This window comes from Theropithecus gelada, chromosome 1, assembly GCF_003255815.1.
Source record: "Theropithecus gelada isolate Dixy chromosome 1, Tgel_1.0, whole genome shotgun sequence".
Classification (NCBI taxonomy): domain Eukaryota; kingdom Metazoa; phylum Chordata; class Mammalia; order Primates; family Cercopithecidae; genus Theropithecus; species Theropithecus gelada.
Window position 1 is genome coordinate 50578334 of NC_037668.1, and position 24686 is coordinate 50603019.

Genomic DNA, 24686 nt, shown 5'->3' on the forward strand with positions numbered 1-24686 from the left:
GAGAGAGATTGTAAGAGAAACAGTTAATTTTGTATGTGTGTTTTTAAACAGCTTTAGTAAGAGACATCATTTAAATACAGTGAAATTCACCTATTTTAAGTGAACAGTTTATTGATTTGCCAGATTTCAGTCATAAGCCCCCACACAATCAGGATATAGAACATTCCCATCATCCTGAAATGTTTTCTCCTGCTCCTTTGTAGTTAATCCCCTGTGCTCTGGCTCCTGGCCCTGGACAACCACTGATTTGCTTTATCACTGTAATTTTGTTTATTCTACAGTTTCGTATGAAGTGAATCATAAAGTACATAGCTTTTTGTGTGTGATGTATTTCACTTAGTATAGTTTTTGAGATGTGCATGAAGTTTTTGAGATTCATCTTTTTTGCCTGTATCAGTTGTTTGCCTTTTTATTATTTAGTAGAATTCCATTGTGTGGATGCACCCCAGGTCGCTTATCCTTTCACTGGCGCCTGAATGGGCTTTTGGGTTGTTTCCCTGTTTTGACTTCTAATGAACGAAGCTGCTTAACAATGTTCATGTCTTTCTCTTGAGTAACTATGAATGGAATTGCTGGGTACTATGGAAAGTGGATTTTTAACTTTATAAATCAACTTCCAAAATATTTTCGAAATTGCCTTCCTACCAGCAGTGTATGAAAATTCCATTTTCTCCAAATCCTCACCAATCTTAGTAATGCCAGTTTTAAAAATGTCAGCCATTCTAATAGGTATAGTAGTACTTACATTTCTCTGATGACTAGTGATGGAGAGCATCTCTTCCTGAGCTTATGAGCCATTCATGTGTCATCTTTGAGTAAATGTCTGCTCAGATCTTTTGCCTATTAAAAAAGTCTGATCGTCTGCTTGTTGATGAGTTTGAAGTTTATTATGTTCTTTAAATTCTAGGCAGAAGTCCTTTGTCAGATTTATGTTTTGCAAGTATTTATTTCCTTCTCTTTTTTTTTTTTTGAGACGGAGTCTCACTCTGTTGCCCGGACTGGAGTGCAGTGGCCGGATCTCGGCTCACTGCAAGCTCCGTCTCCCGGGTTTATGCCATTCTCCTGCCTCAGCCTTCCGAGTAGCTGGGACTACAGGCGCCCGCCACCTCGCCCGGCTAGCTTTTTGTATTTTTTAGTAGAGACGGGGTTTCACCGTGTTAGCTAGGATGGTCTCGATCTCCTGACCTCGTGATCCGCCCGTCTCGGCCTCCCAAAGTGCTGGGATTACAGGCTTGAGCCACCGCGCCCAGCCCTATTTCCTTCTCATCTGTGGCTTGTCTTTAATTTTGTAAATCTGTCTCAGAGTAAAAGTTGTTGTTTTTTTTTTTTTTTTGAGACAAGGTCTTGCTTTGTTGCCCAGGCTGGAGTGGTGTGATCATGGCTCCCTTGCAGCCTTGACCTCCTGGGCTAAAGTAATCTTCCAGTCTTGGACTCCCATTCCTATTTATAAACTTTTTCTTTTAAACTATGTTCTTTTTGTATCCTGAAAAAATCTTTGTCTTACCTGAGGTACAAAGATTTTATCCTGTGTTCTCTTGCAGAAATTGTATGGGTTTAGCTCTTATGTTTAGGTCTATATTCCACTTTGAGTTAATTTTTGTGTATAAGGAAAAGTAAGTGAAGGGTTCATGTTTTTCTATATAGTTATGTAATTATTATTCCAGCACCATCCTTTTCTTCATTTCTCTTGGCGCCTTTGTTGAAAATTAATTGGCATGTAAGCATGAGTATTTAAGGTTGTCTTTTCTGTTAATTTATATGTCTATCCATATGCCACTATCATACTGTCTTGTAAGTTCTCCAACTTTGTTCATTTTTTATTGTTTTGGCTATTTTAAGGTACGTATTTTCATAACAGTTCAACTTGTCAATTTCTACAAAAATCACTTTCTGGGATTTTGATGAGGAGTGCATTAAATTTCTAGATCAATTTAGGGTGAATTGCCATCTTAACAATATTGAGTGTTCTTATCCTTAAATACAGTCTACTTCTCCAAAAATGGTTTTCTTTCATTTACGTCAGTGATGTTTTATAGTTCTCAGTGGGCAGGGCTATACCATCTTTTCTTAAATTTCAGTGTGATTTATTCTTCAAGTGAGAAATCACAGGGCTTCTTGAACCAATCTCTAAATCTGAGACTTTGACCAGACTAAAGCAGTATAGGCTGGGTATGGTGGCTCACACCTTTTTAAACCCAACACTTTGGGAGGCCAAGGCGGGTGGATCAATTGAGGTCAGGAGTTCAAGACCAGCCTGGCCCTGTCTCTACTAAAAATACAAAAATTAGCCAGGCGTGGTGGCAGTCACCTGTAATCCCAGCTACTTGGGAGGCTGAGGCATGAGAATTGCTTGAACCCAGGAGGTAGAGGCTGCAGTAAGTGGAGATCACGCCATTGCACTCCAGCCTGGGCGACAGAGCAAGACTCCATCTCAAAAAAAAAAAAAAGGAAAAAACCAGTATGGAAGTAAATTATTAAATTTTTACTTATATATTTTAATTTACATTGTACATTTTCCTAGTAAAAATTATTTTGACAGGCCGGGCGTGGTGGCTCATGCCTGTAATCCCAGCACTTTGGGAGGCCAAGGCGGGCGGATCACCTGAGTTCGAGACCAGCCTGGCCAACATGGTGAAACCCCATCTCTACTAAAAATACAAAATTAGCCTGGCGTGGTGGCACATGCCTGTAGTCCCAGCTACTTGGGAGACTGAGGCAGGAGAATTGCTTGAACCCGGAAGACGGAGGTTGCAGTGAGCCAAGATCGTGCCATTGTACTCCAGCCTGAGCAACAAGAGAAAAACTCCGTCTCGAAAAAAAAAAAATTATTTTGACTTCTTAATCTTTATAAATAATCTGATATTTTTAGTGTTTGAAGAGTTGAACTTGTTAAAGTCTTGCAGAACTACCGTTCCTTTATGATTTTTCATGTAAATACTAAATTAGGCCCTTCTATTCATTGATTTATCATTTGATGTTTCAATATTGTGTCTATTTGTAATAGTATAAAATTTTAAATGAGTGATTTCAACTAGAGTGTTGCTGCCAGCCCAGCATTTTGATCTAATTTCCCCAAGAATTTCATGAAATTAGAAATCCTTACTAGCTTACAAAAAAAAAATGTTATACAGAAAAATTTTCAGTAAATTCAGAGAAGTAAGATCATTTTGGGGATCTTTAAACCAGGTCAAATCCTGACTTTTTTTTACTGTGTGGACTGTCTTGGGCCACTCTTTATGATCCTAGATTACCTACATCTAGTTTGACTGACTTGGTTTTGGAAATCTTCCTCAACTTAAAACCTGTAAATTTAAAGCATAAAAACGGATTTTGCTCTCAGGTAAAAGAAAATGTAATCAGGACTGTGACCCTGATATCCTTCAAGTCTGTAATGTATTCAAAAGCCAGATAAATACACGTGATGTTTAATCATCTGGATTTCCTAGATTATCATTCCCCCTACCACCTCCCTACCCTAACCACCATAGAAGATCCGGACTTAGTGGTATTGGACTGGGATGATAAAAACTATCCAGGGAAGGCCAAGCGTGGTGGCTCATGCCTGTAATCCCAGCACTTTAGGAGGCTGAGGTGGGTGGGTCAGGAGTTTGAGACCAGCCTAGCCAACTTGGTGAAATCCTGTCTTTACTAAAAATACAAAAACTAGCTGGGTGTGGTGGCGCATGCCTGTAATCCCAGCAACTACTTGGGAAGCTGCGGCAAGAGAATCACTTGAACCCACGAGTCTGAGGTTGCAGTGAGCCAAGATCATGCCACTGCACTCTAGCCTGGATGGCAAAGCAAGACTCTGTATCGGGGGGGAAAAAAAAAAAATCCAGGGAAGAAAGAAACTTCCCTAATCTCACTGCCCAAAGATTTAGGGACATTTTGGTGTTTTCTCTTCTTTCTTCAGTTTCCTTTGATAACTGTAACTAAATACTGAGTGATTTGTTCTTTAGTTTGCCTTAAAATATTGACTGTTTCCAGAAGCTTGTGTTTTCATTGTTGTACAGAACTAGGTGCAAATGACCCAGATTAAGAAAAGGTTGGAAATATGTTCTTTTCTCTCCTCTTTAGGATGATGACTTTGAGTTCACTGGCAGCCACCTGACAGTAAGGAATGGCTACTCATGTGTGCCTGTGGCTTTAGCAGAAGGCCTAGACATTAAACTGAATACAGCAGTGCGACAGGTTCGCTATACGGCTTCAGGTATGTCACTGCTTTACAAAAGGTAAGAGAGAACTCTCCTGAAACAGGACTGATCTTTTGTTAGGTATGAACTATCAGGTACATTTCCTCATAGAGTGTTTAAACTATGACACCATAGGTAAAAACTGGCATTTACAGACAATCGAGCCTATAGAGTCTTTGGTTCTAACCTTATCATTTTATAAACTGGGAAACTGAAGCAAGTTTTAGAGTTTCCAATTTGAGCTAGTTGGATATTACTGGTTGAGCATCCCTAATCTGAAAATCTGAAATCTGCAATGCCCCAGTGAGCATTTCCTTTGAGCACTATGTCAGTGCTCAAGAAGTTTTCCATTTTGGTGAGCCAGTGAGTTTGGATCTAATTTTGTTACGTATATTCATAAATACCAGAATTTTGGCACCTGGGCTCCAGTAGGACCCACCCCTTTTATTTCACCATCTGCATTTTGTTCTTTGGATTCATTTTGGCCTTTTCTATTCAGCTGGGCTAATTCGCTTACGTTTGGTTCCTAGTTCTGGAGCAGTCCTGCTAATAAGTTGACTTCTTCAGAGAGAGTTTCCCTGTGCTTGCTATGGGGATAGGCTCAATACTCATTATTATTGCTGGTTTCAGACTACATTTAATGTAAAGTGCAGGCAACTGTTGCATTTTGAACTCCTCAAGATAGTCATCTCCCACTCCGAGAACCCATGTGTGACTGTGTAGGCATGAGAAATGGAGACATAGCCATCAATCTTACCCCGCGCTGCCCATTTCCTTAGAGTTACCTGAGATCACAAAACATCCTGAGATCACCACAGATGTTTTGGTTGTTTCTAACAATCAGTGAAACAGTTTTCCATTTAATTTTCCCATCAGAGGCAGCTTCTAGTTGACAGTGCTGAGAAGATCTGCAGCCTTGAGCCTTTTGCAGGCAGACGGAGAACAGTGAGAATAGATGTTGTGCCGTTTTCTCTAGTTCTGCAGCCACAGAAAATGAGCATGTACTGAGCTTTCATATTTGAGATACATATATTATATCTCAAAGTATATATAGTATATAAACAGACATTCATTAAAAAATAAATGAGGAAAATGATGTTAACATAATTTCAGTACCCTCTCTGAGGTCAGCTTTCAGCTCATTCATACTCTGACAAGCTGAGGATGACTCTACATTCTCAAGCATAGCACGCTCCGCAGTGTTAGGCTGCATCCCCCAGATCTGCATCACAGCCTTCTTGTAGCATTCTTCTGTTGGTTGATAGTGAGCAACTAACCACAGTCAGAAGACATTGGTTCTGTTGGGATGAACATTTTACTCTTTATTTTTGGTCTAAATGTACTTAACTTGAGTAAATGGTAAGGTCCTTTCATTAGTCTAGATCACCAGTGTATCGGGAGGGTAGTGTGGGGATGACAATCAAGGATTCTGAAGTTGACTACGAGGGTTTGAATCCTGGCACTTATTACCTGTGTGGCCTTAGATGTGTTATTTCACCTCTACCTCAGTTTTCTTATGTGAAACATGAAGGTAATGAAAATAGAAAAATGAGAATTGAAAGATGGATGTCCATCTGTTGTACACTAAACGTTCAGTGTCCTTATCAGTGCCATATTCATCACCACTAGTCTTCTCCCACCCAACCTCTGCAGGATGTGAAGTGATAGCTGTGAATACCCGCTCCACGAGTCAAACCTTTATTTATAAATGCGATGCAGTTCTCTGTACCCTTCCCCTGGGTGTGCTGAAGCAGCAGCCACCAGCTGTTCAGTTTGTGCCACCTCTCCCTGAGTGGAAAACATCTGCAGTCCAAAGGATGGGATTTGGCAACCTTAACAAGGTAGCTTGCCTTAGACACTTCCGTCTACAGATCTAATGTACAAATAGCAGTCTTAATCATTTACTTGGTGAGGAGGGGCCTTGCGTTTTTGGGCATTTGGCTATGCTCTCAATTGTGACATCAGGGCTGAGGCATGTCAGTTGATTCTCTTCAGTGTCTAAGTCTATCATCAAGTGTCTGTTCATACGGACTTACTCTTATGGGGTCATTTCACAAACTCAAACCTATAAAAAAAGGATCGTAAATGTCATCCTAAATAATAAGAATTTCTGGGCTTATTTTGAAAGCAGATTAGAAGAGACTTCAAGGAAGTCTGTTGAAGCCAGTATTATCCGGCCCGTCACTAGCTCATGTGCTTCTTTCTTACGGTAGGTGGTGTTGTGTTTTGACCGGGTGTTCTGGGATCCAAGTGTCAATTTGTTCGGGCATGTTGGCAGCACGACTGCCAGCAGGGGTGAGCTCTTCCTCTTCTGGAACCTCTATAAAGGTAAATGCCTTCTAATTTTAATCTTTTCCATATCCTTACAGGAATATAGAATTTGAAATATTTGGGATTTTCTCAATATGTATGCCTTAATTTCTCTCTTTATTAACAAACAATTCCTGAAATATCTTCTAGGTACTGGGGTGTAAAAATACCTGCCTTCGAGGAGCTCCCAACTTAGGATACAGTAAGCGGGGAAGCAGCCTTAGAACAGGGCAGTAGGTGGCATGACGGGCTGAACGCCCAGGTTACTGGAGGTCCACTCAGACTGGAGGGACAGGCCCAGGGAGGCTTCCTACCAGGGGAAGCTTGTGTTCCTCATTCTCAGACTGACTTGCGCCCATTCTTTACTTGCTTCCCTTAAAATGTATTTAAGAAATTCCTACCTCCTGTTCAGTTATTTTCTTCTGTAATTGGACTTAACTCTATGTAGACTTAAAGTATATTTGTACACCACCTCATTCCCAGAAAAGGCTGTAAAAAGAAGACATTGGCCTTGTCACTGCAGACACATCAGCTAACTGGCTTGCCCCCCATCCCCAGTTCTTTCCATTACTCCTCATTGCCCAGTGGTGAATGGTCTTTCACACCCCAGCGCCTCTAACTTCACAGAGGGGGAACTTGGCTCCCTGAGCACATTGCTTTCTGACAGCAGCAGCGTGTCTTTTCCCCATCCAGGCTGTCAAGTCCTGTCAGTGCCAGCCTTATAATGTCTTGCAAACCTATTTACTTTTTTCTATTGCCTACCTCCCAGTCCAAGCCATTCTTACCTATTGCCTGGACGGTTACCAATAGCTACTACTGCTATTCCTGCTTCTTTTAGCAACTTTCTACTGCTGAAAGAAAATGTTCAAACTCCTTATCTTGGCCCATGCTAAGGTTCTTCATTATCTAACTCATCTCTACTTCCTTGTCCATCCCCAGGTTCCAGGCACATTTGGCTGTTCTCACATCCTGGAAGACACCATGCTGTTTTCTGCTTCAGAGCCTCTACATGTACTGTGGTCTAGGCCTGGGGGGCTGCTTCTCCCCCCACCCCCTCGACCCCACTTCCTTCACAGCCTGTCTTATTCAGCATTCAGGTTTTGACATAAACGTCAGTATTTCAAAGACTTCCAGGACACACACATCTCCACTGCACCAAATGTAAATTAAATTTACCCCCGTATGCTTTTCCCTATAGCCTACTTTTTCTTCATAGCTTTTATCACAGTTAATAATTATCTGTGCAATTTTGCACCTGTTGCTCTATTGGAGTATATAGTTTATAGCTTTTTTTATCCCCCTCTTCTAGTAGTGTGCCTACCACCTATGTCTGTTGCATAACTATTCACCAGATGGGTGACTGAAGACAGTCCTGGGCTTGGAGGGGCCTGGGATGGCTGAAAGGGATGTAGCCATTGTCATGGAGCTATCTAAGGTAGTCAAGGTTAAGAATTCTGTGCCAAAGTAAAGGGATGCTTAATAATTCCCTTTTATTAGCAAGATCTGAAATTGTATCTTTGGAACTCTGCTGTATTTTGTCAAGTTAGAAGCAGTGAGGTGCCTGTGAATCTTACTTCACTCTCTAGTCTGCCAGCTCCTAGTGGCTGGTTTCTGGCGACAATAGTTCCATAGGCTGTTTCGGAAACATAATTTGTCTCTTTGCATTTCAGTGGTGCTGCTGTATGTGTCTTGTCATCAGATTTCAGAGCACCAGGAATAAGGTGGGGCCTGATAAGGACGTTTTTGAGGAAAGTCTGTAGGAAAACCCTAGAATTATCCTTTCTGTTTCCCCAGCTCCAATACTGTTGGCACTAGTGGCAGGAGAAGCTGCTGGTATCATGGAAAACATAAGTGACGATGTGATTGTTGGCCGATGCCTGGCCATTCTCAAAGGGATTTTTGGTAGCAGTGCAGTACCCCAGGTAAGTAGATAGGTGAGGTAAGCAGGGATCTAGGCTTCAAACTCAACCAAGGTTTAATGTATTTGCAGCATGTTCTTGGTCAGGACAGTTTAAGCTAGAATTGAGGTGTGTGCCTTTACATGAATATTAATGTTTGGAGTTCATGGCCTAAGCATGGGGTTCAGAAAAGCCCCCCAGAACAAGAGCTGGGGAATCTGAAGGCTGTTAGCTACATTTCTCCTCTGGCTTTAGAGTCACACCATACCCGACATTTTAGACAAAATGGCCAAACTCCAGTGAGTATCTCTGGGAAGTTTTCAGAGAACCTCTTGGTACTTTTTCCTGTTCTTTGAAATACTTTAACCCCTTAGGATTCCTTTGAAGGGAAGCATATTGTGAATTTATAAAAGAGAATAAAGGCCGAACCCTGTGTAGATCTCTGGATTCATAGACAGGAAGGCAACATGGAGGCATCCTTCCTGTCTGAAGTCCTTTTGTCCACGTCTATTTTAAAGCAGAGCATTCATCACTTGATCACTGGCTCTCACATCTGTTGCCCTTCTTTCTCTCACTTACATCTCCACCCACCACTGCTTTTCCACCTTTCAAGGATTGATTTGTCCTTGGTATATCATAATGACTTTTGCTCCTGGTTTTTCTTTTAGCCCAAGGAAACTGTGGTGTCTCGTTGGCGAGCTGATCCCTGGGCCCGGGGCTCTTATTCCTATGTTGCTGCAGGATCATCTGGAAATGACTATGATTTAATGGCTCAGCCCATCACTCCGGGCCCCTCGATTCCAGGTGCCCCACAGGTGAGAACTGGCAAACTATCTGGGCTTATTTGGGAAGAGGCCCTGATTTTTTTTTCAGATTTTAGTCATTCTATCTTCGGACCTTTCAGATAACCAAGCACAGAGTTAAAAGGATGGCACTATTTCTGATTTCTCATCATTTGGTTTTGTAAATCTAGGCAGCCTGCATTCAGAATGGAGGAGTCCAGAGTATAAGTCAAATAACATTTTTCCTTATTCAGGTTTTCCCCCTAAAAAACAAAACCATTTTTAATTGCACTTCCATTTTGTAATGGCTCACAGGATTGCTGCAAGGTCGCAATTACTAGGGGCTTCCAGGGCATTCCTGAGAAATAACCCTGGGTCCTTATCTAGACCCTTATGCCAGACCCCACTCCAAGAGCAGTAAGAATTCCTCAGTGTCATAGCCCAGACCTGCTCTGAGCTGCAAGGCTGAAGTGTCCCTGATCACCAAATGTCCTGTGCTTCAGGGTAGTGAGGCTCCCTCCCAGAAGGTGCTGAGGGAAGGACGCTCTAGAATTGGGTATCTAAACTGATGAGAACACGTTAAGCATCACTTTAGGACCGAGGCTAGGTGGAGTTTTATTGTCTCATTTCTCCTTGTCAATTCTTGGAAAATGCCTACTGATAAGGGAGACTCAGAGAGAATGATGAATAGTAATTGGGGGGTCAGCCTTTACAAGGTCAACAGGAATTTAGTAATTTAAGTACAAGAGTAAAGGTGTATGTACAGCCTGCCAATTTTCTTTTTCCCCTAAAACAGCCGATTCCACGACTCTTCTTTGCGGGAGAACATACAATCCGTAACTACCCAGCCACAGTGCATGGTGCTCTGCTGAGTGGGCTGCGAGAAGCAGGAAGAATTGCAGACCAGTTTTTGGGGGCCATGTATACGCTGCCTCGCCAGGCCACGCCAGGTGTTCCTGCACAGCAGTCCCCAAGCATGTGAGACAGATAACATTCTAAGAGAAGAGGCCCATGTGCCTGTTTCTGCCGTATTAGCAAGGCTCTTCTAGCAATACTAGATCCCACTGAGAAAGTCCACCCTGGCACCTGGGCTCCTGATCGGCTGCTGGAGCTCCTGATTTGACAAGGGAGCTTCCCTCCTTTGAATGACCTAGAGCACAGGGAGGAACTTGTCTATTAGTTTGGAATTGTGTTCTTCATAAAGACTGTGAGGCAAGTGCTGTGAAGTAACATCTTAGTCTCGTTTTTTGTTTTTTTAAATATATTTTGAGAATAAAACTTCATATAAAATTGGCCCTTCTGTTCCTTTGGGTTGGAGTTACATACAAGATGGGGGCGTTACTCCTTTGGAAATGCCAAGTTTATCCTATGACAATAGTAATATATGTTTTCTCCATGTTTAAATAAGGAAGATGTTTATATAAAAGAGAAAAATGGTTTGATCAGGTCAGAAGATAAGGTGGGGGGCGGTCCTGTAGAAGCAGTGGATTTCCTAGTCAGTGGGACTAGACTTCCCCACTGGGGAGGGGTGTGGTGGTGTGCCAAGAACATAGGTATTAGGAAACTCTGGATGAACTTTCAAGATAAAACACAAGAGTGAAACAAAGTTTGAGCCTTTGGGAGACGAGTCTGCCTTTATTCCTGATTCCCTCCATGGGTACATGCTAAAACTTCCCAATTCTACGAAAGCTGTTGGTGTACATTTTGGGAAGCACACTACGTAAGAGCAAGGGCTTAGGTAACAGCTGGTTTAACAAATTGCCACAAACTTAGTGGCTCTTTAAGCATCCACAACTGTAGATTTTTTTTTTTTTTAAAGTCTAAAATGGGTCTGCAGGGCTGCATTCATTATGGAGGCTCTCAGAGTGGGGAGGATCAGTTCATTTCCTTGCTCTTTTCAGCTTCTAGGGGTGGGAAGGCTTGTGGCTCCTACCTCCATCCGCAGAGCACCTAACTCCAATCTCTGCCTCCATCATCACATTGCCTTCTCCTGTAGTCAAATCTTTGTCTCCCTCTTAAAAGGATATACCTGCGACTACATTTAAGGCCCACCTGGATCATCTAGGATGATCTCCCTCATCCCAGAATCCTTACCGGCAAAGTCCCTTTTGCCCATATAAGATAAAAACATGTTACATGCTGGTTCCTTACCAGGGGCTCCTGACAGATAAACTCAGTTACTACAAATCCAAGTAATGCCCCTTAAATGTGGTTTTATTCTTAGTATGAGTTAAGGGACATAATGTATATTGTTGGTCTGATGGGAAGATGAAAACAGAGAAGGCTTTTTCCCCGCCTAGTCTTAAGAATTCGTGACAGTATGGAAAGAATCTGCACACCAGGATCAGGGCAAGTGGCGGAACTGATGAAAAGGTGAGGGCTGTGCACAGTGCACAGTGCATGGACCTCGGCATACACCTGCGTCTGAATCTGAGTTCTGCAATCAACATTGTTACTTCACGGGGATTAGCTAGGGTATCTAATCCGGGGTAGGTCTCTTAAGAGTTTTTGTTTTTTAAACAGATGGCATAGGCAGCTTGAGAGAGAGATGACTCTATCTGGCAACAATGGGCAAGCCTGAAAATTAAATGTTGCAAAGAAATAGCTGCTGATTATAACTCCTCTAGTTATGTGGGTCCTACGCATGTCCTTTTCTAAGCCTCAGTTAATGTTTCCAGTCCTTGCAGTATCAGTAATTGGTTAGGTAAAATACCCAGTTTTTTTTTTTTTTTTTTTTTTTGAGACGGAGTCTTGCTCTGTGCCCCAGGCTGGAGTGCAGTGGCGCGATCTCGGCTCACTGCAAGCTCCGCCCCCCCGGGTTCACGCCATTCTCCTGCCTCCGCCTCCCGAGTAGCTGGGACTACAGGCGCCCACCACCTCGCCCGGCTAATTTTCTTGTATTTTTAGTAGAGACGGGGTTTCACCCTGTTAGCCAGGATGGTCTCGATCTCCTGACCTCGTGATCCGCCCGTCTCGGCCTCCCAAAGTGCTGGGATTACAGGCTTGAGCCACCGCGCCCGGCCCAGTTTTAAGCATCATACAATGAAATATACTAGAGCTGCATCAATGCATAGAAGACAGATACACAGAGATGACATTAACACTCGCATCACAGACTTGCACAGAGTATATATGGAAACGAGGGAGCTTTATTGGTTACATATTGTACTGCAGAGCCAACAGAGAGCATTCGCGCCAGAGGATACATGCAGACAGGCAGCTCCAACGATACACATGCACCCAAGGAGCCCTGAGCCACTGCTTTGCCCTGGTTTCCAGCGACAGGTTCCGGCCTCCTTGGTCCCATGCTTGGAGCAGGAATGTAGAAGCTGCTGCACCTAGACTCCAAGGGGCAGGGGTGAGACCAGAGCACCTGCCTGAGCAAGTAGGTGTGGACCAACAGACTGCCCCCAACAAAGGGGCCTATAATGCAATAACAGTTTATTTGAGGGCTACCTTCTTAGCCCTCTCAATCTTTAAAATACAAAAAAATAGACTTTATTCTCTTAAAAATACATTCCATTCAGTATGTTCTGAGCTGGGAAGCAGCAGGAAAATAGGGCCCCTTTCTCCTATGATCTTGGTTGTGAGGTTTTGAGGAGAACCCTGTTCCCCACTCGGGGTATTCAAAACATAATCCCTAAAAGCAGCTCTTTCCAAAGCAGTCTTGTCAGAGAAATAACAAAACCTCCTAACAAGGTAGCCAGGGACCCAGCCTCTGGATCCCCGTTCCTTTATTGGGAAGTGGTAGCACTTGGCACTGACCCACTAAATATAAAGAACTAAAACTGCCCCAGGACGACAAGTCCAAGAACACTATAGCGCCCCCCCACATCCCGAACACTCCAACGAGAGGGGGTTATTTATGTGCAAGCTTGCCTGCAGCTGAGGGTGAGGTGGCATCCTTGGCCCCACTGCAGATCCCTTTAACCCACACTGTGACTCTTTCATTGCCACCCAAAAGCAAAAAAACCACCACCGCTTATTTATCCACCTCCAGCTTTCTCTGGTTTCGTGTCAGAGTGGCAAAAAACAGCAGCAGGTGGAAGAGATCAGCTGCTGGTACTAAGCCAGCTCCACTCCCTCCAACCAAGCAGCTCTATTGCCAGGTCCCCCAACTCACTAGGAACCCTCCAACAACCATACACCTGCCAGTAAAATTTAAGAGCCAAGCTATGGAAGAAACTTGTCGTAAAAGTGGGTTTGCTGACTGGGGGTAGTGAGACTATTTGGCTTGATTAAACAACTATCCAACTACAGGTCTCCCCTCTACTTGGAGGCTTCCTCCAGGACCCCTGACGATGAGGCCTGGGTCCAAACAGTTACACCTCAGTTGCTTTCCAGAAACATGCCTCCCAACTTTGGGATTTGAGAGCCAGCCTTGCCAGCCATTTGAAGCCCAGAGAAACTGAGCCTCCAGCTTTTACTTGCTATTACTACGTTATTTTCTGCAATGCTGAGGACATTTAAAAATAAAATCTATCTAGAAAGTGTGCAGATTAAAGAAACAAAATATCCTGAAATAACTGTTACAATCAAATCCTATTGCACTCAGATTTCAAGATGACAGCCCCAGCAAAAGGGCTTCACAGCTGTCCCTCTTCCACAGGACATTTTGAGTAGCAGCAGATGTTGGTGCTGCTGAAATGTGGAAAGATCCAGACTTTGGCACCAGGAGCTATATAGCACCAGAATCCAGGGCTCCAACACCCAAACACAAGAATTATTGGTGAGATCTTTTTAAGCATGGCTTGGCGCCCTTCTGTTTCCATCAGCAGAGAAGAGCCACAGACTTAGTTTCCTATACCTTCAGTTGACCACCACGGAGGTTGATTTCCTTTGAACTCTCAAGGTTGCCAACCAGTGAAGGAGAATAGCAGGGAGCCCGCAAGTGAGGGACGGCAGCCTTGAGTGAGCTAGTTTCTGGCCAGTGAGCCAGGAGAAGCAGCAGGAAGAGATCCTGGAAATAGCATATTGAGCATTAGAGGTGGGGATGTGGAGAGGAAAGGCAGGCCACATGACAATGCCTTTAGATTGACAACTCCAGGAAACAAGTATGAGCAATAGATTCCTGTCCCTGAAAGTAAGGTAGGTGCTCCCCAAGCCTCCTCACTGCCAAATCTGATGCAGACAAGGGCAGGATGAACACTGATTCCCATGCTGAGTGAAGGCAGGGAAGACCAATTCCTCTGGAGGAAATCTTGAGTCTTCCTCTTGCCAGGAGATTCATAGGAGATGCACAGGAATAGGAGATACACAGACTTGGGTACTTTCCATAACATCTAGACTCCTAGAAAGCCAGGAGATACTGTGTGGCACTGGACAAGGCTGATGCCACAAAGAGCCTCAGAGACCATCCGATCTAATCCCTTCACTTTGCAGACTGGGAAACAGGCCCAGGGAGCTTCTCTGAGGAAACTAAAGGAAACATGAGGAAACTAAAAAACAAGGCCCAGAAAAACAATTGAGGGCAGGGGGGAAGAACCCACATGGATGATACCTTCCAAAAGCAAAAATCATCCCATACTATTATACTATTTACCTGAGAACAGGTAAATCATCCCATACTATTACAGATGGTGAAAACAGGAGAACCTCAGAATACCAGATTTGGTGCCCTTAGAGATCATCCATTTCAAAGAACTCATTTTACAGACAGGGAAACTGAGGCTCCAAGGCGGCAATGACTCACCCAAGGTCACACAGCAAGGAAGTAAAGCCATGGGGAAACAAATACAGCTTACCAGACTGCTAGTTTAATGTTGTCTCATTCTGAGGGCAATAGTGTCTGCTTCATAAAGGTAGCCTTTGAAAGAGGATCCCTTCTTTGAATTGAAAGAATGCTAAAGAAAAAGCAGTGCCAAGAATATACAATTCTTTTAAACTTCCCCATATGACTGGTATAAGGAACCTAACCAATTTATTTACGTGGCTTTCTGAAAGGTTTGCTGCATTTTGAACTACATAAACCTGAGGCCCTCAATGGGTATGTACGTATCACCTCTCCTCCAACGAAGTCATCATGATAGTCGGCTTGCAGAAATCCAGGGCCCACTTCTGTAGGAATGCATCAGCTTGGTAAAGTGCGATGCCTCCTCCATGGGGGACGGAGGAGGAGGAACAGGAGGGAGTAGTCTCATAGTCCATGCCTCTCATGGAGCTATTGCTTGTGGAGTGACTAAAGGTGAGTCACTTCGGGTCTGCTTTCCCCCGTGCTGGGCACTTCCTAGAAGGCAGAGGATGCTGGGTCAGGCCCAGCTTAGCCTAGGGATTTTCCCAAGGTGGAAACAATGAAGAGAGAGCAGGCGATGCCAGCAGCATTACTGGTGCTCGCGAAAGAAGATGCATGAGGCTTGCACCTCCAGGTGCCTTTGAAAGGTGAGCAGAGAGAGCTGGGGTTGGGGAGCGATGATGTCATTCCAATGGGTATCCGCGTGGGTATCTGCATGCTCTGCTTCCAGGAGACTGGTCAGCCAGGGGCCAGGTCAAACTTCAACCTAAAGGGTAGTCTCAATCCTTCAGAGGCAACACAGACCCCTTTCTGCTTTAAAAGGCTGCGGAAAAGACCTCCAGGGAGAAAGAAATGAAAGCCCCCTAGATGGAGCTGATGGCTGGTAAATCTTACGGGGTACTTGAGCCCACTGGGCAAATGAGGAATGAAGTGGATATAGTGAGACTGAGAAATCACAACATTAACCACACAGACAGGGGCTGTCTTAGGATCCAGAAACAACCCACCAAGGAGCCGAGAAGAACTTTTGACTCCTGTGGTGTGGTGGGGACTTTATCTTCCCCCGTTTGGGGGCCAGAATGGTCCAACTACTTGGTTGACAGGGACAAGGAGAGAGAGAGGACTCGTGCATTGGGGAAGGTTGGGCCTGGGTGACTGTCCAGCTTGTAGTCTCTGATTCCCTCTGGCCAAACGGCAAAAATTACCTGAGCCACAGCCCAGCTCTACCACAGTTTCCCAGCCAAGGCTTGTGTCTTGCCTGGTTAACTGGCCTTGGATCCTTCATGGGGCAGGACAGTGGAGAGAGCTAAGAAGCAGGAGCAGAGGGCAGACAGCAGACACCCAGCGGGTTCAGTTCTCCTCAGCACAGGGCCTGGTTGGCCGTAATTGTTCCTCGGCCCGTACTCGCCCAGGCTCTGGCAGCCCCTGTTTCCCAGGCAGTTCAGACGGATCCAGGGAGTTGTGCAGTTGCCTGTAGACACTGAGTGTACAGTCTTCCCCTTCTTCCTCCTGTGCCAATAGATAATAAACGTGCACTGTGGAGATCAGTAAAGTGAGGAACAAGACACCTTCACCTGCTACCACAATGGGTCCCTTCCAACCTAGCAGAGGCAGATATAGCCCAGACAGGCCATAAGTTAACTGCAAAGATATGCTTTTGCCTGAGTACGGGCCAATATGTAAGTTCCTTGGAAATCGGGTAGACCGGGAACTCCAAGCTGCTAGGAACCATCAGGGTAGGCTAGGAGGAGGCTCACAACAGAACAGGAGCCTTACAGAGGACAGAGCCTGGAATAGGTGCATGGGACTGGTACCCCTGAGGAGGGGCCAGCAGTCTGAGTTCTGCACATGCATGCAGGCTGCATGATTCTGGGGATGAGACCCATTCACATCCTTGGTGGGGAGCTGAAGAGAGGTCCGGACAGCTCTCTTCCTCCTTCCCACATACAAACTACCAGAAAGCTCACATGCCCGTCTCTCATCCTTTATCTCTCCTCTTAAATGTCCAAAGCTTCTGGGGCCCAAATAGCTGTCTTTCTCCCTATTCCTAGAATTCTACCTTTTTTTTTGAGATGACGTCTCGCACTGTCTCCCGGGCTGGAGTGCAGTGGCACAGTCTCAGTTCACTGCAACCTCTGCCTCCCGGTTCAAGCGATTCTCCTGCCTCAGCCTCCCAAGTAGCTTGGATTACAAGCACACACCACCACACCTGGTTTCTTTTGTTTGTTTTTGAGACGTCGTTTCGCTCTTGTTGCCCAGGCTGGAGTGCAATGGCGCGATCTCGGCTCACTGCAACCTCCACCTCCCGGGTTCAAGTAATTCTCCTGCCTCAGCCACTCCCGGGTTCAAGTAATTCTCCTGCCTCAGCCTCCTGAGTAGCTGGGATTACAGGCATGTGCCACCACACCTGGCTAATTTTGTATTTTTAGTAGAGATGGGGTATCACTATATTGGCCAGGCTAGCCTTGAACGCCTAACCTTGTGATCTGCCCACCTCGGCCTCCCAAAGTGCTGAGATTACAGGTGTAAGCCACCATGCCTGGCCAGAATTCTATCTTTTTAATGTTCTCCTTGGTTCTCCCAAGCAAATGCAGATCAAAGAATAACATAGGCATGAGTGAGAAAGGTTAGCAGAGTAGAAAGAGCATTGGATTTAGAGACAGGAATCTTGGATTCAAGTCTTAGCTCTTCCAGTAATTAAGCTGGGTAACCTTGGGTAAGATATTTTGTGTTTCTGACCCTTAGCTTCTATATCTGAAAAATGGGGATAGTATCTGCCCCCAGGCAGATATTCAAGGGACTGAATGACACAGTGGGTAGTGAAGTACTTTTGTCCAGTGTTAAGTACCCTGTAAAGAGTCACAGGCTTTTCAAGTTAATAGTCATCTGCTTTTTGTAAAAGAAGGGAGCACTGTGTCCAGGTCCAAAGAGTTTTTCATCATCACGGGTTTCTTACTGAAAAGACACTCCCAAGGGCTTCTCCAGATGCTGTTCTGACACTCTGACCCTCACACTCACATAAGGCAGGTGGTTCTGGATTTATCAAAGCTGTAATGAGCCATACTGAACCAGCCCTGCCCTCAGACTGATGATATGAGACAGACACCTGTCTGGGGGTGTCAAAAGAAAGTGTCATTTGGAATTGGGTATAAGCTTATCTAAAATAGGCCCAGTGTAAGCCCCGGCTCTCCTCATTCCTGAGAGGCCAGCAGCCTGTGAAGATCTGCTAACTGAGGCAGCCGAGAACTTGCTGACCTGGCTCCCCATCGCTGTGCTCTACAGAAAGGGCACCAGGCCTCCTACAGTCGCTCAGAGCTCCCCAGCAGCTATAGCTGCTTCTTGTGCTTTTCGTGCTGCTCTGAGGTCCTACAGGGAGCTCCTTTAGCTGCTCTGGCAAACCAAGCGAAGAGAAGACATATTTCCTTTTTGTGTCACCTTCATATGTGAGAGCAAAATGAAGACAACAAATTGGAAAAAGGATTTTGAAAAGTCATGCTGCTAAAAACCTTCTTTAGGAGAAAGGTCAAACCCACCTGATTTTTCAACAGTTCTTTAAGGAACCCAGTTCTACTCAGTTCTCAGGATCCTGGGTCACACAGGCCAGAGGAGAGGGGAAAAAGGAAAAGGCAAAGAAGGAAAAGGGAGAGAGAAAAGAGAGAGGGCAGAGAGGCTGGAACTCACCATGCCTGCTGAGTGGTTCCAGGCTGCGACAGTGATGGTGTCTCCTACCCGATTCCGACGGGTAAGCACCTCTGACACAGTGAGGCTACTTTGGGTCCTTCTGGAGGAGGGCTCAGGGGTATCCCCTGAACTTGGTCCTACCCTTCGAGTGCCCTGCTCAAAAAGGTAGGCCCTGGGCTGTTCAAGTTCTGAGAAGTCTGTGGAAGACCTCTGGGTGTAGGAATTGGTATTGGCAGATTCCATGTTTTTACCTATTCGAGTTGGGGGGTCTTCTAAAGATTTCAAGTCTCGCCTACTCTTCCAGGCATTCCGCACAGTAACATGTCTGGCGTCTGAGGAGCCCACTTCTGAAGGGGCACTATGGCTTTTCCACCTGATTGTCTCCGCTGGAGGTGCATGGCTATTCCTCTCCACAGGATCCGATGGCTTGATTATAATGCTGCTCCGAGAGACCACTGTTTCTGGCCTGTTCTTCAGGGGCCCATCTGCCATTCTCTCCGCTTCTGCAAGCTGCAGGGTGATGTCATGTTTGTGAATGGAGAGCTCAAAAGGGGAGCTGACATGGTTGCTAAATGATGTGAGCTCTGCCGGCCCCACCTGGATATTGCTGGTGGATGTGTGCCTCTCCCTCAGGGCCTCACCCAGAGCAGCTCTGGGGCTGCTGCTGTCAGAGGGATAGATAGTAATGCTACTTGTCACTTTGTTTGGCCCTGGTTTGGAGACAGGTTTCTGTTTCTCCAACGTAGTCTCTGTTCCAGATCCTCCCATGATTTTTTTCACATCCTTATCAACAATAACAGGTTTGATGATGGCTCTAGACCGCAACGCCTCTCTGGGGCTAAAGGGCCTTTGGCTTTTTACCCCAGCACCATTGGTATCTGGGAGCTCCATGGCATTGGTGGAGGCTCTGACAGATTTCACAGATTCATTCTCTATTCCAGCATCTTTATCATTCTCAAACAGGGAGGTTCTAGGTACCCCTCGGGCTTTGGCCTTTTCTCTAGAGTTAGGCTGTGGTTTGGGCTCGGGCTCTGGAGTGATGGTTGTATTTACCAACTTGGCAGTAACAAGAGATGCTATGTCCAAGTCATCATCTGAGTCTGGCTTCTCTCTGCCACTGGATTTGATGACTCGACACCTCAAGGCTTCATGCTGACTGCTGTCTTCCATCACAACTGCTGCAGGTTGATCAACCCCTTCTCTATGTGAGGTTGAAAATCCCTGAAGGATGTTCTCTTGGCTTCTAGAGCTATAAGGATACTTTGATAAAACAGGAGCCTTGGAATTTGAGGAACTGGTATTGGCCTCAAGGCCATTGGCAGCCTTTTTGCCTTTAGAGAACCCTTCTGAGGAGGATCTTCGAGATGAGGCCAGAGTTCCAATGGCCTTAGAACAGCCAGAGTTTGCAGCGTGAGTTACTTGACTTCCATTGCCAGGCACATGTCCCCTCTTGCCAAAGACAGACTCAGAGGAGGTGTCAGAAGCCTTGTCAGCTCTACCCAATGTGTCACTGGGAACAGATCCGTGGGTGGTGTCACTAAACGTTCGTGTTGTCTTCTCCACTTTTCCCTTCAGTCCGCTCTCGGTGCCAGGCTTGGGAGTCCCCTTCCACGCTTTACTGTGCTCCTGAGCAGCGGGGGGGTAGCGACTCAGCACTGAGGGCTGCTCCCTAGACTTCTTCCCTTCGCTCTGGGAGGATCCGGGTGCAAATCGGTCTTCAGTTTTCTTTGTCTCCTGAGTTCCACTGTCTGTACTCGCCCCCATGTGAGAAGCTTTTGCTGCCCTCCTGTTGACGAAACTGGGAGAAGAAACCTGCCTGTTGCTCAGAGAACAGTTTTCATTGTTGAGAGCAAACTCCCTGTTCCGGAGTCGTTCCCGCTTATGCTGAGGAGACAGTTCCCGTGCTGTGTGCCTGGACGCAGGAGCCTCACTTCCGTGGCCTCTAAACTTAGTCCTCTCATGTCTGCCTTTGCTGGACAGGAAAGCATCTTCCCCTTCTACCTCCCCATTTTCTAACTCTTTCTGTTTCTTGATTTGTAGCTTTATCTCCTCCAGTTGGCTGGCTAATAATTTGTTTTTATTTTGCTCACTTAGGTAATTATCCTGAAGGTCATTATTTTTGGCTTTCATTTTCTTAAGCTCTTCTTCCAACGATTCAAAGTGTTTGATTTGTGTTTTAAGTTTCTCAATCTCCTGGTTAAGGTCTTTGACTTTGTTGTCTTCCTGATTGCGGTTCTTTTCATTTTCTGATTTGTTTCTTGTTTCATTCTCTACCTGCTTTAGGTAGTCCAGAGCACCCTTCCTTCTTGATTCTTTGGACGGCAGTGTAGAAGAGATGCCATCCTCAATCCGAAGGTCATTTCTTTCCAGATTAGAAGCATTCCTTGTATAATCTCGGTTCATTTTTTTGTTCTGCTCTAGTTTTTGAGTGAGTTCTTTTATCAATTTCTCATTTTCTTTCTCCTTTTCATTCAAGTATTTTCTCTCACTTACAAAGCTCAGAGTTAATGATTTCAGCTTTTCTAACTCTGACGCTAAACTCTGCTCAGTTTTATCCAAGCGGTCCTCAGAAGATTCTAGTTCTTTCACTTTGACTCTGAGCATTTCTAGCTCAGAGGAGATTTTCTTGGTCAGATTTCTCTCCTCATTCAGGCTCAAACACAGCTGGGTACAGTCATTCTTACTCCTGCTGAAGGCCTCTTCCAGCTTCTCTAATTCAGCCATTCGTTTCTGAAGCCGCTCAATCTCAGATTTCAGCTCCCGGGTGAGGTTTTCTTCCTCTTCAAGTTTCTCCTTCATCAGACGACACAGATCCTCTGCTCTCTTAATCTCCTCGTCTTTGCCTTCAATTCTCAGCACCCGCTGGCGCAGCACTTCAATCTCCGCCAACATGCTGGAGTTGCTACCTTCTGCCTGAATCACCTTGTCCTGGAGATCCAGGAGCTCATCCTCTGCTTTCTGGAGGTTTTTTGTGGCTTCCTCCAACTCATCAAGGCGGCGGCTTAGGCTCTGTAGCTTAAATCGCAAGTGGCGGCTGGAGGCCGTCTCCTTGTAGCTTGTAAATTCGGCCATGTCTACTGCCAGCCAATGTGGACTCCTAGAGGCATCCAACTCCACTCAAGGGGATGAGAAATGGTTACCTTTCTCTTGGCAACCACAATCTTCTTTGACAGCTGGAGACCATCATCAATCTATGGAAGCAAAGTAGAAAGCACGTCAGTCAGCAAATGTAAAACCTGCATGTTAGCTCCCAGTTATAGAAAAGAGCTCCTATCTGTTCCTGGTGCCTGGATCATAGGAGGGGCTCAAACTCGTTGAATGAATGACAAATAAACCTGCAAGAAAACACTGGTTCTTTATGGCCGATATTGAGTTGATACCTCGTTTCGCCCTAATAAAGAATGTCACCAGTGGCAGCATGGCAAAAAGACGTATAAGAAGCCTCAATTCTCATGGCAGGGTATGGTAACATCATTACCACCTGCAACCTGCATAATCTCAGGAGAGTCATTAACAATGTAAACTGAGCCTCAGTTTTACTTAGTGGTAAAATGGGCATAATGATGTCTACCATATTTCTCCCCAGTGTTGTTCTGAGATAATATGTGGAAGATCTTGGTAACAAAGCAATAAACAAACCTAAGATTATTTAAAAAAAAAAAAAAAAGATTATCTCTTATGAGCTATTGTGACTTAAAAGTGATACAAATTAACCCATCTGCCTTGCTATAAATGGTGAGCTTCACAATATACTAAAGCAAACTCTCCACGCCCGTTTTCAACATCTCTTCTCCCAAAAGTGTATTTGTAAGTGGAATTCAGGTGTGAGTTGGCCCGACCCAGGCAACAGGCAGCTTCTACAAAATGTATCCTTTGGCACTGTAAGACAAATGTCCCAGATGTTAAGGTTGATATGAAGACTGGTTTGTTTCTTTGAAAGCCATTTCACTAGGGATATATACCAAACATATAATAATACCCCAAGGAAAGAGAGAAAGGGGAAGGTTTAGTTTTTTTATGCAATTTTCTCATTTTTAAAACAGGAGAATGGATTAATAAAGGTATTTTAAACAGCCTTCATAAACAATAAGTCCTACGAAATTAAAAGGCAGACAACAGACTTCCACTTCCACCACTATGGCAAACCAGATAGACTGGAAAACCTCTAATACTATAAAACAGCTAAAAATACTGAATAAAATGTAACAATCACTTAAAATGTATAGTTGATCACACAGAAAGTAAGTGACATTCCAGCTAAAACCAGAAGAAAAGAAGACTAAATGAAAAAGAATAGTAAGTTTAAACTACCACTGAGCTGTCCTTATTAGTGTCTTGCTGATCTCCAGAACCAAGGAGTCTGGGTTCTAACAATCATGCAGGTATAAGAGACAAGAGTCTGGGCCCAATAGAGGTGGTAAGTTGAAAATGAGACTTCAGTCCCCAATCTAAAGCAAGGACTATTGGAGAACTACAGCTTCAGGATAACTAGTGAAAAAAGTCACCTCCCTGATACAGGGAGATAACAGGACCTGGGCTCCATTAGGAGTTAAAGGAGGATTATCCCTAGAGAATTTGTCATCTTAGACCTGCTCTCACTTGAATTCAGAGTTCAAATTTATACCACCTGAGTGGTCCAGAACCTATCTGTTCTGAGAAACTAGCATAAAATGGCCATCAGCCTAGTAATATCCCTGGGAAACCTAGCTGAGCAAACAAAAGTACTCTGAAGGGAGCTCCTCTCTACAGAGGTCACACAGGATTCCCACAGATTAAAGTCCAGCTGAACCCAAGCTTATAACTAAAAATTACAAAACACATAAAGATCCATCTTTTACTATAACTGGGCAGAGCAAGTTTATACCAAAAAGAACCAAAGTTACTAAGATTATTGGCTAGAAACCATACAGTAAGTACATTCCAATGTTTAAAGTCATAAAAGAAGGAATGAAAAAACAGGAGAAAGGAACAAGGTGCTATCAACAAAGATCAGAAGATCTGAAAATTAACCACATACAACAGCTACAAATAGAAAAGAGAAATGGCATACTAGAGGCAAAGGAAGATATTAAAAAATAGTGATCAAGAGAGATATGAAATTACAAAAAGCACAGAGTTAAAAAGATGGAAAAGGTAAAAGAGAGGTTAACAGACAGGGGAAATATAAATTAAACAGGTCCAAAACAAGGAAGTTTAACAGGCAGCCCAAAAGGATAGAATACAGAATGGGGAACAGGCAATATCTGAAGAGCCAGCAGGTAAGAATTTTCAAGAGTTGATTAAAGATATGGAACCTCACACTCAGGAAGCAATGTCCCAACAGGAGAAAACTAAATCTGCACCTAGACACATCATAAGGATACGGAAGAACATACCACAAACAGAAAATCTTTAAAAAGCGAAAAGAAAAAAAAGACCATTGTCTCAGTCCATTTGTACTGCTGTAACAAAATACCTGAGGTAGTAATTTATAAGAACAGAAATTGGTCAGGTGCAGTGGCTCACGCCTGTAATCCCAGCACTTTAGGAGGCCAAGGCAGGAGGATCACTTGAGGTCAGGAGTTCAAGACCAGCCTGACCAACATGATGAAACCCCGTCTCTACTAAAAATACAAAAATTAGCCGGGTGTGGTGGCGCACACCTATAATCCCAGCTACTCGGGAGGCTGAGGCAGGGTAATTGCTTGAACCCGCTGGATGGAGCTTGCAGTGAGCTGAGATCGTGCCACTGCACTCCAGCCTGGTCAACAGGGCAAGACTCCATCTCCAAAAAGAATAGAAATGTATTTCCTCACAGCTCTGGAGCCTGGGAATGTAAGATCAAGGCACCAGCAGGTTTGGTGTCTGCTGAGGGCTCAGTCTCTGCTTCCAAGATGACATCTAGAATGCTGTTTCCTCACAGGGAAGAAGGAATGGAACGAAAACGGTTGAACTCGCTCCCTCAGACCCTTTTTTAAAGGTGCTGATCCCTAATATTACCTCCTTAAAGGTCCTACCTCTTAAAGTTGTTGCACTGGGGGTTAAGTTTCAACACAAATTTTGGAGGAAGCAAAAACATCCCAAACACAAAAACAATCTATAATAACAACTG

General features: G+C 44.5%; 2 protein-coding genes across 5 annotated transcripts in view; one reads left to right on the forward strand and one right to left on the reverse strand.

Annotated features, from left to right (window-relative positions):
- The window catches only part of KDM1A (lysine demethylase 1A), a 66675-nt gene extending 56196 nt beyond the window's left edge, over positions 1 to 10479 (forward strand). For all 3 annotated transcript variants that reach the window (XM_025380506.1, XM_025380516.1, XM_025380526.1), the window contains 6 exons: positions 4078 to 4210; positions 5847 to 6034; positions 6407 to 6521; positions 8298 to 8425; positions 9070 to 9216; positions 9980 to 10479. In XM_025380506.1, the coding sequence (XP_025236291.1) occupies positions 4078 to 4210; positions 5847 to 6034; positions 6407 to 6521; positions 8298 to 8425; positions 9070 to 9216; positions 9980 to 10165 (897 nt within the window). In that variant the 3' untranslated portion in view covers positions 10166 to 10479. The remainder of the gene's footprint in view (positions 1 to 4077; positions 4211 to 5846; positions 6035 to 6406; positions 6522 to 8297; positions 8426 to 9069; positions 9217 to 9979) is intronic.
- Positions 10480 to 12312: 1833 nt separating this feature from the next.
- Positions 12313 to 24686, reverse strand: part of LUZP1 (leucine zipper protein 1) — a 96447-nt gene continuing 84073 nt past the window's right edge. For both annotated transcript variants that reach the window (XM_025380490.1, XM_025380481.1), the window contains 2 exons: positions 18596 to 21786; positions 12313 to 16423 (listed from right to left, as the gene is read on the reverse strand). In XM_025380490.1, coding sequence (XP_025236275.1) covers positions 16265 to 16423; positions 18596 to 21667 — 3231 coding nt within the window. In that variant the 5' untranslated portion in view covers positions 21668 to 21786 and the 3' untranslated portion in view covers positions 12313 to 16264. The remainder of the gene's footprint in view (positions 16424 to 18595; positions 21787 to 24686) is intronic.